The 14,278-nt window shown below is 40.6% G+C and overlaps 2 protein-coding genes across 4 annotated transcripts; one reads left to right on the top strand and one right to left on the bottom strand.

Moving 5' to 3' along the window:
• Positions 1 to 2,034: 2,034 nt before the first annotated feature.
• il12bb (interleukin 12B, b) lies at positions 2,035 to 5,280 on the top strand. The gene is made up of 9 exons (XM_010871182.3): positions 2,035 to 2,659; positions 2,797 to 2,887; positions 3,042 to 3,323; positions 3,438 to 3,543; positions 3,864 to 4,042; positions 4,229 to 4,380; positions 4,487 to 4,614; positions 4,729 to 4,753; positions 4,835 to 5,280. Exons 2-8 carry the CDS (start codon positions 2,797 to 2,799, stop codon positions 4,742 to 4,744), a joined length of 954 nt encoding a protein of 317 aa, XP_010869484.2. The 5' UTR covers positions 2,035 to 2,659; the 3' UTR covers positions 4,745 to 4,753; positions 4,835 to 5,280.
• A 154-nt stretch (positions 5,281 to 5,434) lies between these two features.
• ublcp1 (ubiquitin-like domain containing CTD phosphatase 1) lies at positions 5,435 to 11,863 on the bottom strand. Of its 3 annotated transcripts, none has more exons than XM_010871179.4 (11): positions 11,676 to 11,863; positions 10,990 to 11,155; positions 10,729 to 10,820; positions 10,452 to 10,537; positions 10,214 to 10,329; positions 9,932 to 10,030; positions 9,387 to 9,424; positions 9,050 to 9,148; positions 8,653 to 8,769; positions 7,176 to 7,303; positions 5,435 to 7,058 (listed from the first exon to the last, which is right to left on the bottom strand). In XM_010871179.4, the coding sequence occupies exons 2-11, from the start codon at positions 11,141 to 11,143 to the stop codon at positions 7,031 to 7,033; spliced, it is 957 nt and encodes a 318-aa protein (XP_010869481.1). In that variant the 5' UTR covers positions 11,144 to 11,155; positions 11,676 to 11,863; the 3' UTR covers positions 5,435 to 7,030. The 3 variants fall into 3 exon arrangements, with proteins under 3 accessions (XP_010869481.1, XP_019903323.1, XP_010869482.1); XM_020047764.2 differs by lacking the exon at positions 11,676 to 11,863 and adding an exon at positions 11,600 to 11,646; XM_010871180.4 differs by lacking the exon at positions 11,676 to 11,863 and adding an exon at positions 11,505 to 11,527.
• Between the last annotated feature and the right edge of the window lie 2,415 nt (positions 11,864 to 14,278).

Here is a 14,278-nt window from a genome sequence, read left to right as displayed (position 1 = left end):
TCCAAAAAAGTCGAAAAGGAAGGTGAGTGAGGAACAGAAGGGTTAAAATTAAGAGACCATGGCAAATTGAACGCTTCTGTTCCACACTCCTTTTTAACCTTTTGGAAAGGAAAGAAAAATGTGCAGTGTTCTCTTAATTTTCTGCGGAGCTGTATAATTCTAATTACATTGCAATTCAGTTTTAGGGACAAACACACATTACATTTTAATTGAATTCATAGGCCATCTGGACAGCATTTAAATAAACAAAGACAATTGACACCATATATATCGCGCCTATAGAAAGTCAACTTTTTCGCATTTTAATGGCTAGTTTTAGTATATCTCAGGGTTTTATGCATTTGAACTAGGATTTTTTTCCCTGCTTACCATTACCCCTCAATTTTGCTTTTATTTTTGTGAAATGAAATTAGAGAATACTCAGTAGAATATTTGGATAGTATTGGTAGAATAATACGAAGAATATTATCTCAAAACCACCTACAAATAGCAATCCCAAATTAGCTCAAATGGAACCTCATCTTCAAAATCAGACACCAAGTTAATTATTCTCTTTGTTAAACTGTAGTTATTTACATAATATCTGAATAAATTGTGCAGTTTCGGTAAGTTTACTAAGTAGGTTTCTCTCTGGGAAGGGAAATTCAAAGCAAATGCTCACCCTGTGAACACCAATAAAGTTAAAAAGAACAAAGTGACAAAGTTGTGGAAAGACACAGATCGGGGGGGATGGGTACAAAAACATTTCAAAGGCCTGGAATATCCCTTGGAGGACAGTGTAGGTGATTATTGAAAAGTGGAATGTCTACGGCATCGCCCAGACCCAGGCCAAACCATTCCATCTCTTCAAATTGAATAACCAAGCAAGTAGGAGACTAATCGAAGAGGCTACCAGTAGGCTAATGGCAACTTTCGCATTGTTAATGGAAATTCTGCACTGGCCGTTTTGGCAAGAAAGGAGCCATTACTCAATTAAGCCCAGTTTTAAATTCTGTTTGAATTCTGTAGCTAGTCAAATTTATGGTCTGAAGAAATTGTTTTACCTTTGGTCTTAATGCAATTTGGGCAAAAACCCAACATAGTACATTATCCAAAGTATACCATCCATACTGTGAAGCACCATGTCTTGGGGGTGTTTCTCACCATCAGTGAGTAGACCATTTTATAGAAACGACCGATGATGAACACAGTTGAATTGTATGTATACTGTGATGGGATCCTGAGACCCATTGTTGTGTCATTGATATGCCACCATCACCTCATGTTACAGCATGATACATTCACAATTCAGAGAAGCGGAAAATGTCCTAGTTCTTCAGTGGCCTGAATGCTCACCAGACATAACATGTTTTAGCAGGATAACAGCCTGATCAACATTATGCAAATGATAAGTCGCCCTGCATGAGGTGAAAAGTACTCCCACAAAGTGAAATCCCCAGATTAGGATCTGATTCATTTTGATTGATTTGCTCATATGAATGGTAACTCGGCAATATCTTAAAAACGTTTGCAGTTTGCCTTTATATTTCTGTTTCATTACTGTGTTCTAGGAACATTCTAGCAAAATCCAACGAATGTTTCATGCAAAAATGAATCTTCGACCACAACTGCTATACGTTTTGATGCATTCCATGAAATGCTATGAGAACAGTTTGCTGAGTACATACAAACCTACACTACTATGTTGAGGGAACACAATAATCACAATATATCACAGAGTGAATAAAAATTCAGGGATGTCAGTATGTCCAATTAGAAGAATAATAAGCATTCTTAAGAAGAATAAGTGATTGTGAATCAATGTCAGCTCATTTGGTCCAAATGAAAGTGACAACAGGTGCACTGGAGAGGTAACAATGTATTTCGTTCTTCGAGACCTGCTGTGTTATTTAAGTTTTCCCTGTATAAATAGATCTAAGCTACACATCCAGGGACCGGATACATAGACATTCAGGGCAGGATGACTAGTTATGACATCACAGTAACCCTGTCTGAAAGCGGTCAGCTTGAACGGCAGTTCCACTAGGTATGCAACGTCATTTGACTCTCACCTCTATTCACTTCTTTCTAGTTCCCCTTACTCTCTGTAAGTCCTCTCAGTCTCCTACATCCTGAATTCTGGTCTGTACGTCCGTTCACATAGAATGCATTCATTGTGTGATCTTGGGAAGATTTATTTCGGCAGTGTGTAGCTAAGCAGATTTCTCTTCAGGGGAAATCACTTGGGGCCGCCAATCGTGTCCCGATCAAGCACGTTTTAGTAAAACAGAAAGAACCGACTTTAATTTATTTTTTAGTAAGGGAGATGCAATTATAAAACGTCATTCACATTGAAGAAGCATAATACCACGTGCCAATGCTGTCCTACTACTGAGACCAATGTGGAGCATGTGCTGAAAATTCACCAGCTGCAGGATCTGTCCCAAAAAGCAGGGCCTCCCACTCAGAAGCTCGGCCATAACTAACCACTTACACAGATTTTCATTTCCCTTTGACGAAAAAAAAAAACAGGTCAGTTCCTCTAACCTGCCCGACTGGACTTTTTTTTAGTGAATTTGCCTCTCATCACTTCTGTTCTGCTTCTGTATAAATGCCAACTGGATCAACATGACAGCTCTAAACTCCAGCCAGGGCCATCACAGACTGTCACATTATCAAGGTAAGAAATCTACTTCTGCAGTTCGTAGCCTGTTGATCACACACATTGGACGTGGCTGGTTTAAGAGAGCCAAGTAATCATTTGGATGAAGTAGATCCCAAGAGACATGAACACAGAACAACTTTTCTTTCTGCCAGATGTACATGTTACTGCTCAGCGTGTTGCATGTCGTCCTACGAGTGGCATCGGGCAGCCACCATGAGACCATCGAGACTCTCATGCCGAATGGTGAGCATTCCCTTGATCTAGTTTAATCCAGTTGAATGAGCTCTTTTATCATAACGTGGGAGATGTGTTAAAAAGAAAAACCTTCAACGTGGAGGTTTTACAATAACTTGTATCGATCCTTTACAATAACTTGTGTCGATCCTTTGGTTGCCAGTGCTTGTGTTGAATGTGGACCTCAAGGACTTCATAGAGAGGGATGTCGATCTGAGCTGTGGGGACGCCTACCAGGACCCAGACATCACCTGGATGAAAAGTGGGAGACGCGTGGGAGTCGGCAACAAAATCACGGTGAAAGTGGAGGAGATGCTGGCAGGGAACTACAGCTGCCACGGCAGAGACGGAGTCTACCTGAATCACACGCTGGTGCTGGTGCAGGACAGGCAGCCGCACGGCGGACCACGGCGCATCTTGGAGTCCCACGACAAAGACAAAATCGGTGAGTGTGTCTTTCGAGATCGTGTGCGAGGGAGGGAGGGCGGTTGAGATGGAGAATTGCCTCTTCCTGTTTTTCTCTTTACATTTAAATTTCTTTTTACCTTTTTTTACCTAGAATACATAAGATGTTTTGCAAGGAATTACAGTGGAGTATTTCACTGCTCTTGGAAGAAGAACGTGCACTGGACGTCCGCCTCTGTGATTTTGGTCCAAGCAGCACGGTAAGTCTGTGGCCGATGGTCTTTTCTGTTGTGCCCCTCGGGTGTACGTCGTTTCAACTCGTCACATTAATTAGTTACCTGGAAGTCACCTGGCACCAACTGAATGACTGTGAACTTTAAACCGATCTGTAGGGGGTGCAGTGGCACCTTCGTCGAGATGCACCTGGCCTTGGTGCCCTAGGCGTCCATTGGTTCAGAATTAAGCAACGCTAAAGAATTTACAGTGCTAATTCTCTGTGGTTTGTTCTGTTGGACATTGGTCTTAGTGTAGAAAGTGACATGGCTCGAGTGTAAACGTGAGATTTGTGTAAATCATGCAGGTTCTCCGGCAGCAACATCTCCTGTTATGTTGACGGGGATGGTGCCGGCATGATCTGTCAGGACTTGGACAGCTGTCCCTTTGGAGAGGAGGTGTCCCGGATCAACCTGACGGTATACTTCAGGAAAAACTACCTCCTGGAGGAGTACACCACCACTCCCTTCTTGATCAGAGAAATAGGTACTGCAGGATCAAGGTTGAATGTGTTCTCCACCCTCATTCACTGGAAAAATTCACTTTTCCCTCATTCACTGGAAATCACGTTCCATGGTGCCCGTAGTTAAAGGACTCATAGCCACTATATCTCCGTCAATTTAATTTCACCACTCATGTGGTGACGTCTGTTCCTCCCCTGTCCCTCGTCAGTGAGGCCAGATAGAGTTCACTCCATCGAGGTCAATGGAGACAAGTTTCATTGGAAAGCACCCATGACCTGGAGCAGCCCCTGTTCTTACTTCCCCCTGTTATTCCAAGTCAAAGCAGTAGACTGTGGGGAAAGCTGCGACTCTGACAGAGAGGTACAAGTCCATTTAATTCCATTAACATCCAGTCCCAAATGCCTTGACTGATTCCAGCGTAATGTTTGGCCTTGGCCTTGGCCTGGCTCCTCCCTCTTCCGTATAGGTGATTATGAAGGCGGTCACCATGAATCACACATTCGACATCCTTTCCTATGAAGACAGGTATCGTTTCTGCATCCAGGCCAAGGATGAACTGGTCGACTCCCCCTGGAGTCAGTGGGCCTATTTTGAGTAAGTAGACTGTAAAGTCGTTAAGCACCTAATGAATAGTGTAGAACTGTAATACATTCAACAGGGCTAAATTGTTCGGACTAATGTTCTTCAATGGTCTGTCCTGAAAAACAGGTTAAATGAAGAATAAACATTGAAGGTATGATTGCTTATTTCCCTTGAAATTTTCATTCATGTGGTTTGTAGAACAAAATAAAATGTCGCTTTTTACTGTTTAAAGGCAAGCCAACCCAGATGACGACCAACATCACATCACCGCTCGACTTCAATCAACACATCCACCTATGGGATTGCCTTGGAACTGTGCAGATTGTTAGTTTTACATTATAAGTTATGCAATACTGCTAGTAGTTTTGTAATGTAAGGCACATATTTATTTTTATTTATTATTCTGTAATTTTATTATACCATGACTTATTAATAAAGCTAGAATCCTTATTTGCTACATAATTTTTGTACATACAAAATAAGAGCTTAATGGGCTCTCAAATTTTGTTTAACTGTTGTGGCCCATCAACACTACACAAAAAGCAAAACAGACTATAAATTGCTTTGTTATTGATTCAAATAAGGAATCTAGCTTTACTCCCGAGTCAGTGATGGTTTTCATTACTGCATCATGACCTTTTTGTACAACTGATTACATGGACCTTATAATAAAAGTGCCCCCACACTACATTCTCCAGTTAATTATCGGGCCATGAGTCTGAATCCTCACTTTCACTGAGTAGTCCAAAGCACTTACACATGGTGAGTTTTTACGTTGGAAATACAAATGACACTGTCAAGACAACAGTTTGTAAAGAATAACAAAAGCAAGTTCAGTACAAAAAAAATATTTTATTTACAGTCGGGATATGTTCACAACAGGATTCCTGACATGACAATCTGCAAATGAAATATCATAGGGCACAAGAAATGTGATGGTTTCTTCATCTTACACAAATCAAATTGAGAAACTAACCAAACTGAGGTATCAACTAATGAGCTGAGAACTATAATAGTTGAAAATGTGCTGCCTTATCAACATACATGATCGAAAATGTACCTTTGTCAGTTTTAGTGTGTGGGATGTCGGCTGTATGTACAAAATTGCCAGAACTTGGTCAATGGCAGCACCTTCACTGGACAAGTGAAAGGCCCATTTACCTTTGCCGCGGGACAAAAAAGTAGCTAAACACGAGTAGTAACAAAATTCATGTCAAATAAATATTTCACAAACTCAAAAAGATTCTGCAAACCTTCACGTTCACTCATTTCCTCTGACAGCGGTTGAGCTTTATATTTTTGCAGAACGTGTGCCTCCAATACTCTGGTGTGTGAAGCAAATGTTAGCTGATATTTCATTAATTTAAACCATCAAAGACTTAGAGAACACTAGTACAGATAAGTCGATGTCTGGAAGCATATCCCTTCTTTCAAATGAAAAACAATTCTGTTTACAAATAAATCTTGTAGAAAATTAGACAACTCTTAGCTGAGTATTGTCAAGTTGGGCTGAGTGAACCAAACACAGTGCCTTTTGTTGTTGTTATCCCCTGTCAAAAAAAACTAATGAAAAACGATGTAAGTGCCCCCCCCACCCCCAACTTCATTTCAGTTTTTTCTACAACAAGTATTGTTTGGTTTAGACCCAACAATTGCCTGAGAATATGAAGAAAAAGTGTTCAAATTCAAATCAAACTTAAATGCTAACAACGAAAAAACTTCCTAACCACACACAGATATATAGTATTTGGTTTCCGGGCAGACGTAGCTTGTCAGCGCACAATGAGGAAGAACCTGCATGACAGATAGTATCACCGGTCTCCTTCTGAAATGACCTCTTTGACAGGCAGCAGCATATGGTGGTAGCCGTCGTAATGAAGGCCTAAACCACGGTTAGTGAAGTAACCGGTCTGTCAGTCAGAGAACAACTACCCCCGTGTCAGTGCGCTCGGTGCACTCTGATGTTGCCTGCCGGCTTCGCCGATTCCACTTGGTTTGGTTCAGCGGACGAGGACACCCAGGGAGAGTGGAGTCCATAGACATGAAATCAACAGGACCTCGACGGTTGTTATTTCTGTAGTGGAGCATGCAACGGCATCAGCGCTGAACAGACTCGACTGTACCCACGACTGAGTCCCAAGTGTCATAGCTACAGTATGGGTAACATTCACTACTGAAGGAGCAGCTGGGTGAAGCCTAACCCCAAAAAATGTGTTTAAACTATGTAGAGGAGTGTACCGGATGAATGACGGAACAGTTATACGGACGTTGACAGGGATGATGGTTACAAACAGACAGGATCAAAACAAGCCAGAGGATGGGAACATCTCCCAGCCAGAAACGCATCAGTAGTTGCTTGGTGAGGGAGTCCAGCGCTGTTTCTGGCTGAGGCATGACGAAACCCATCACATATCCACAGCAATTGCGCTCACTGATTCTGTTTCTTTGACAGATACCTGTAGACAAAAACCCAGAGCAACAAAGGTATCATGATCTAGATCAAATCGGTTCAACAACAAAGCAGCAAAAAACACAACGTTTTTGTTACCAAATGATATTATCTATAACCTTACCTCTCCCAATGTTTATGGTTGAGACCTGAGAAGTCATCCAGTTTAGCAATCTCTTTAAGATACTGGGACAGTTTGAACAACTCCTTATCCTTGTCACGGTTTAAGTGTGCTTTCATGAATGGACGAATCTAAAGGAGGAACAAACACTGGTAATGTTTAACTCTGTTCATAACACCAAATGTACAACTGACAGCTCTAGATAACTGAACTTTAATAGGATCATTTACAATAAAATGGACATTCATCACATTCTAAAACCAACACTGCTTTATTGATGTCCAGGCATATTTTAGCAAATTGATGCTAGTCATTAAAACACGTTGTTTCCAGGGCTAGTAAGTGCAATCAAACTGTATTTTTAACCAGGTATATTTTATTGTTTGTACCATTATTTAACCAGGCAAGTTAATTAAGAACCCATTCTTATTTTTAGCAACGACTTCGGGGAATGTAACGAGGGAGCAGGAGCATTCAGGTTTAATGGTCTGGCTCAAGGACAGAACGGCATAGTTTTCACCGTGTTGGTGGGGGAAACCACCAGGGGACCATTTGGACACATTTCTATGGCAACAGATCTTTTAGATCAGTGGTCCTCAACCAGGGGAACTAGAATGCCAGTTGGAACTTGGCCTATCCATGGGGGCCATTTGAGGTGTCATACAACTAAAGGCTTACTAGTGGAATTAACATGAGGGCACTTGAGGTGTACTCCATATGGAGTAATTCAGTTGGTGGTTGAGTAACATAAATCAATGTTACCCTTTTGGCCATTGTATCATATACTGCATTCTAAGAAAGGTTGTGCTTCTAAACCATGTAGGAAGCTATTCCCCAAATTACTTTTGGATTTAGCATTTCTATGACAGGTATTTATGTTAACCTTTTATAATACATGTATTGAGAATAATACATAACAGGATTTATAGTCACAATATAGGACAGACCTACATCTCAATCAAAGAAATGCTGGTGCTTCTACATTACTTGAAGTTAGAAGCACCAGTGATAGCAATGAAAAATTTTATTCACTCATGGCTGGGTCCAAAAGAGTGTAATTACTTTAACAGGAATTTTGCCAGTCTTTACAATTTGACAGAGTCTCCACCTCTGCATGTCAAAACAGAAGCTTGTACATTTAACCATTTAGTTCACCCTTTTGGTAATATGTGTAACATGTTCTAACTGCCATCAGAGTTACAAATAAAAATGGGTTATAAACCGACAGACGACTACAGGAATTACAGAACTGACGGGTGGCTACAAAACCGACGGGTGGCTACAAATCTGACGGGTGGCTACAAATCTGACGGGTGGCTACAAATCTGACGGGTGGCTACAATACTAAATCACAATGGGGTAAGAGACGCTTTCCAGAACTTAAACGGTAATAAATGTTGTTTAACAAAACATGCCTGTCTCCCAACAACCGATGTTGCAATGAGACAATAACCAAAATGCAAATGAAACTACATCTCACCTTCAGTCCATTCTGTGGGTTCATTAGGAAGTTTCTGCCAATGTCATCGAACATGATTGTGTTCCTCTTGTTGTAAAACTCACCGTACTTGCCCCAGATGACTCCAAGAGGTTTCACCTGGAACGAACAGACTCCAGTTACATCAGGAGCCCAGGACATGAGTGGGATGCAAGTAATCTGTAAGGAATGACTCTGGGGTGTAGTACATGACCAATAAACCACAGCTAGCAGCTGTTCTTAGACACAATGCATCATGTGCCAGCACATGGAACTTAGCCATTGTGTAATGGCAATATATCAAAAACCCTGAAGTTGCCTCATTGCTCTTAAAAAACAACTAAACCAGTAAGAAGTGATGTGATGTCAAACCTGTGGTATACGATCTCATATAACTCACCTCAACCACACCCCTCTTGGGCGTGTGTACTGTGATCATGGCTGCACTGTCCAGCGTGAATGTGATCTTGTAGTTGGGGTTGTCCGTCACGCCCAGCTCCTGAAGCGAGAGCAAAGTATGGGACCAGCGCCACAGCAGAAAAGAAACGACTACCCCGACATTCTGCGCTCGAGGGCAATACAGCCCATTACCTCTCTGCTGCTCTGCCTGTGCTCTTAATGGAGGTCGACATGCTGTGAAAAGTCATTTTGGGAAACTGTGCCCCCAGCTGGCCAAGGCAAGTGCCAACAAATTAATTCAGACTGACAAAAACTAAATCTCAGAATTGAGTGCTTACTTTCATTTTAGCATCAATCCACTTCATACTCGTGGCAGCTAAAAGAACAAGTAAAACACTAATTAGTAGGGCAGGGACAATGCCAGTACTGAAAACAATAAACACAAGTCACATCAATTTATCTTCCAAGCTAATAAAGATATTATTTGACATACACCAGGTTTCATTAAAGATATGTAATTTGTAAGGCATGTTATGGTTTATTGGAGGAAAGTGATGAAAGACCCGGAGATGTTTTAGCTGAAAAATCAGCACATCAGATTCAAACCTATTCAGCCACAGTAAATGTTTTTGAAGTACCAAAAATGTTGGTCTGCTTCGTTTTTTCCATTTTAGCAATTGAAAAACTGTGATACTGGTGTCACCACCATCCTACAAACTCAAGATCTGCAACGTTTTAGTGGTCACTTACGTATTATGGCAGATGGTGTGGCGGGTATGGGTGTGTATATATATATATATATATATATATATGCAGATGTTGTGGGTGGGGGTGGGTGTGTGTGTATATAAATAAAATCAAAACAAGCAGTTTGGGAACGTACACCAGATGACGATATCATAGTCCTCATATGCAGAAGTCAGGAACTCATGAAGAAAAGGACGCATGAGCTCCTGTCCAGTCTCCGCACACGACTTGTGATCTGTAATTTAAAGTCAGAGGTGAGCTCTAAGAAGAACAGCAGGACAGGGGTAGAAAACCTTTAAAGAGTCATTAAAAATTCTTAGGAAAACATTTGAAAATGTATTCTTATTAGTAATTATGGAATTAGTACTATAACCAGGTGAAAGATAATGTCCAGTGAGACTTCAATAAGGTTATCCACCAAACAATGTGTAGTCCACATCCAGCACTAGAAGCCTCTTTCCTTCCCTGGGTGGATTCATCTCCTCCACTTTGTAGTCTTTGACCCGGCGGGCTATCTTGGCTAAGTTCTCATCTCTAAGGGACAACAAGGGGCACAAAGTTAAAACACACTGTGCCGTGCACAACTGCAACAACCAAATCAGCCGGTATTACGGAAACTACAGTATGAACAAACTGTCTGTTGGGTCTCACAGTACCTGTTCTCCACTTCAATCACCTCTTCCTCAATGTCAAAGTCATTGACAATGTCATCATTTTCCGGGGGAGGTGCTAAAACATCTTCCTTCACAAAAAAAAAACACAAAAGCAGATGATTGATACGGTCTATGTCTGTGACGTGCTAAAGATCGCATCCTTCTTTATGTATCAGTAAGCTTGTGCAATGTTCGGTCATGAAACTAAGGCTCCCGTATTAAATCCTGTGTGTTGATTAGATACAGTATTGAGTATGAGAGGAGGGATGTAGAAACCCACCAGGCTTTCTTCTCTGCTGCCCATCATCATGATCTTGGTATTGGGTTTCAGCTTCAGTGAACCCAGCTTGACTTCATCCTCCGCTGGTTTCCCTGGGAGAGACAGAACTGTTAATACATACACTTGGATATCTACACCACTCAGATTAGAGGTCCACAATGGCGTGTGGCAAGACGACAAACCATGCTGCATGTATCACTTGGCATTCTTGTTGACCCGTTGTTGTTTTTTTCACAACAAACATCCACCGGCTGGGCTTACCTTTGACTTTTAGACCTAGGAGTTTCTGTCTTTCTGGGAGCACCCCTGTCAGGGACTTAATAGATTGCTTGAGGTCCAGCACAGTGTCCTCTTCAGAGAGTGCACTGATAGAGTACTCCTGACCTCCCCATTTAATGATCACAGACACAGACATGCTGTTGCAAACCTGCAAGAATGAAAAGAATCAGCTAGCTAGCTACAGAACACATCCACAACATGATAGGAGATTGAATTTGTTGGGAGAGTCATGTCCTAAACTTTGCAATGAAAACAAGTTCTGTGTCAAATAGCATGTTAACTAGCTACTTTCGGCCAATCTTAACATATGGAGCTAACTAGCTAGCTAGGTTATTTTAATTTTGAATCAATATCTTTGTAGCTGGGCTAGCCTTGCTACTACTAGCAAGATTCTGCCTACGCCATGCAGTAAACTAGCTAACCTGAATAATAAGCTACAGTAACCGCACCTACTCAATAACTCAAATAGCGAAATGTTATTAAACACACACACATACTGTTTGGTATCACTAACAACTAGCAATGTGGCAGTGGTAACAAAAACAACACGCGTGTCTCATTCATTCAGCTGTAGTTAGCCATAAGCGCTAACCAGCAAGCTAATTCAAGGGCCTGCCAACCTCCATGGACTGTTATTGTTAGCTAGACAATCAGATGCGTATTCATACCCTGAAATGCGCTGTGCCACAAAGCGCCTCCTTTCAGTGGTGTGCAGAAACACGTAATACGACGGGGAATAAATTAACCAATTAAGTAGGGAATTTCTTAAAACTCTGTTTAATTCAGTCACTGATAAATCAGCAGTTCCTCCAGTATCCCAACGATGCACGCCCCGGCTTGTCTACCAAGCGCGTTTCGTTTGCAACTTCCTGTCGGAGATGTACTGAAATACCGACAGATGGAGACAAACAGCAAGGGATACGTGTTCACCACAACTCATTGGTGTTAAATATGAGTTTGCTATATAAAACGTTGCACATTCCAGCTCAAGCGAACCAATATAGAAGGTTATTATGGGAGTTATAAAATGTGATCCTGCTCCCTTAGGTTCCCGGAGAGCACTAAGCAGAGTGGTATATTGGAAATATCCTATAAACACCAGAGATGCCTTGTTGATATAATTAACCGGTGTCAAACGCAAGTAAAGCAATGAAAAACCATATTTGGTCTCCTAAACCGAGTGGTTTGAATTATAATCGTCTGACAGTCGTGGTATATATACAAGCAATAAGGCATGATGGGTTGTGGTTAATGGCCAATATGCCACATTAAGAGCTGTTCTTATGTACTGAGTCCCTGGACACAACTCTTAGCAGGGGTATAGCAAGGAGCTCCGCGGTGCGTTTTGCATAAGACCAGCTCTAGCCGTGGGATATTGGCCATGTATCACACCTTATTGCATACTTCAGGGTGGTTTGAATCATGAATAATGATAGGCTTATAGCAGTGATATAAGTAAGAAACGAGGCATAAGGGGTGTGGGATATAGCCAATATAACACAGCGAAGAGCAGTACTTAGGCACAACACATTGTGGAGAGCCTGGACATCACACTTAGCCGTGCTATATTGGCCATATATCACAACCCCCCGAGCTAGCTCAGAGACCCTCAGGACAAAAGCTTGTCCAGTCTCAATCTGAATTGTACAAAAGATGGCCTGGTTGCCAGGAAAACAGGACAGCAGGCAACACTCATAAAATACAGGGACTCAAATGTGTTTGGAAAGTGTTTGCCTCAGTATTCCTGCACATTTGGTTTGAATTGATACAATTACAATGCTATTAAACATACGACTCACGGCACAGTATTTTCATCCAGATTTCATCCAGAAATTATAGCATTTGTTGTGCATAGTCGTCCCATTTAAGCCAAATACCCATTTAAGGGCATTTAGACACATTAACATTATGTACTAGAAAGTAGTCATGTGTTTAGTACTTGGTCCCATATACTTTGCATGCAATAGTAATTTCTAAATAGTTAATCCAATATGAGTAGTAATACAACAGTCTGCACTCTAACTCAAGTCATCATAACTATGTATCTGCAAATCCAATGAGTAAAAAAACAAACACAAATCACAGTCAATGTACTTTATGTATATGTCTCTGTATATATAAACAAACTATAAATGCCTTAATTTCTTTCTGTAAAACAAATGCAAATACCTTTAAATTATTCAAAATCATTACATGTTGCATTTCTTCAGTTTATTACAGCCAGTGTTTGGTGCTGAACTGTCTATTGTTTCCATGGAATGTTGGTATACTAGCAGAAACATTTAGGGAATTCTTCTGACTAGCTAGCTAGCTAAGGAAATACAGTGTACGTACATTCAAATCCCTTGTTTTACACAATACCTTTCCCACTGTTGACAACCTCCCAAATGCCTGACCTTCATACCAGTGATAGGTTTATGTCCATTCTAGTATTCTAGCTTCTAATTCTATGGTTGGCAGCCACACAATTATAGGGGGAGAACCTCCTTAATGCAGCATCAGTATTTTACAATATATACGATATAGTGCCCGCTACAATAATTAGGAGACTAAGCATTTGTTTCTTATTTTGATTCTGTACTCCAAAAGTTTGAATTTAAAATCAAACAATTATTAGGTAGGAAGATATATTATTTTACCATTCACCATTTTTAAAAGACAACACGTTTTATACAAAGTTCCCCCAATTTCAAGGCAGCAAAGTTATTGTGACAAATTGCTTGACACAGTGTGTTTGGTTAGTCAGTTTCATGATTTGTGTAGGCTTAAGAGCACTGTCAATATTTAGTCTTGATTCTAGGATTTGTGTTTGCCTTTGGAGTCTGCTATTGGCGCCTGTTTACATGAACACCAAAAAGATTTCAATAAAAGGCAAGGAAGCAATATGAAATTGAAAAACATCTGCAAAAACTAAGACTAAACAAAAACAATTTGTATTTTTTTGAGGATGTAAGTTTGGATGTGTCTGACAACACCATCCACATAAGACTTCTCTTCTCTGTAGTTCACTGTAATTGTATGATATAGTATTGAGCCAAAATAAGGGAAAACAAATGCTTAAACTCACAATAATTTCAGGAGACATAATAATTTTGATGAAGAGGTTTTTCTTAAAACAATTTTACCTAATATTTTTACCTTACATTTTGAGTATCAGAATGAGTTGATAAAAACAATGCAATTTTACCAAGGGTGTAAATAATTATATAAGGCACTGTATGTATAGATGTGTAGGCCAACATATGACCAACAGTTAAAAATCTGTGAAAGT

The sequence above is a fragment of the Esox lucius genome, chromosome 7, assembly GCF_011004845.1.
Source record: "Esox lucius isolate fEsoLuc1 chromosome 7, fEsoLuc1.pri, whole genome shotgun sequence".
Lineage (NCBI taxonomy): Eukaryota > Metazoa > Chordata > Actinopteri > Esociformes > Esocidae > Esox > Esox lucius.
The sequence above is the reverse complement of the archived record's forward strand: the minus strand, read 5'-3'. Positions and strand labels throughout refer to the sequence as shown.

Bases quoted from the DNA above. Each gene is read 5' to 3' on its own strand.
- ublcp1 (XM_010871179.4), bottom strand. From the start codon at position 11,143: ATGTCTGTGTCTGTGATCATTAAATGGGGAGGTCAGGAGTACTCTATC. The intron at 10,330-10,451 runs GTACTGTGAGAC...GTTGTCCCTTAG, and splicing joins GTGATTGAAGTGGAGAACAG to AGATGAGAACTTAGCCAAGA. The intron at 10,031-10,213 runs GTGGATAACCTT...TTTAAATTACAG, and splicing joins TGTGGACTACACATTGTTTG to ATCACAAGTCGTGTGCGGAG.
- il12bb (XM_010871182.3), top strand. From the start codon at position 2,797: ATGTACATGTTACTGCTCAGCGTGTTGCATGTCGTCCTACGAGTGGCA. The intron at 3,544-3,863 runs GTAAGTCTGTGG...TAAATCATGCAG, and splicing joins ATTTTGGTCCAAGCAGCACG to GTTCTCCGGCAGCAACATCT. The intron at 4,381-4,486 runs GTACAAGTCCAT...TCTTCCGTATAG, and splicing joins GCTGCGACTCTGACAGAGAG to GTGATTATGAAGGCGGTCAC.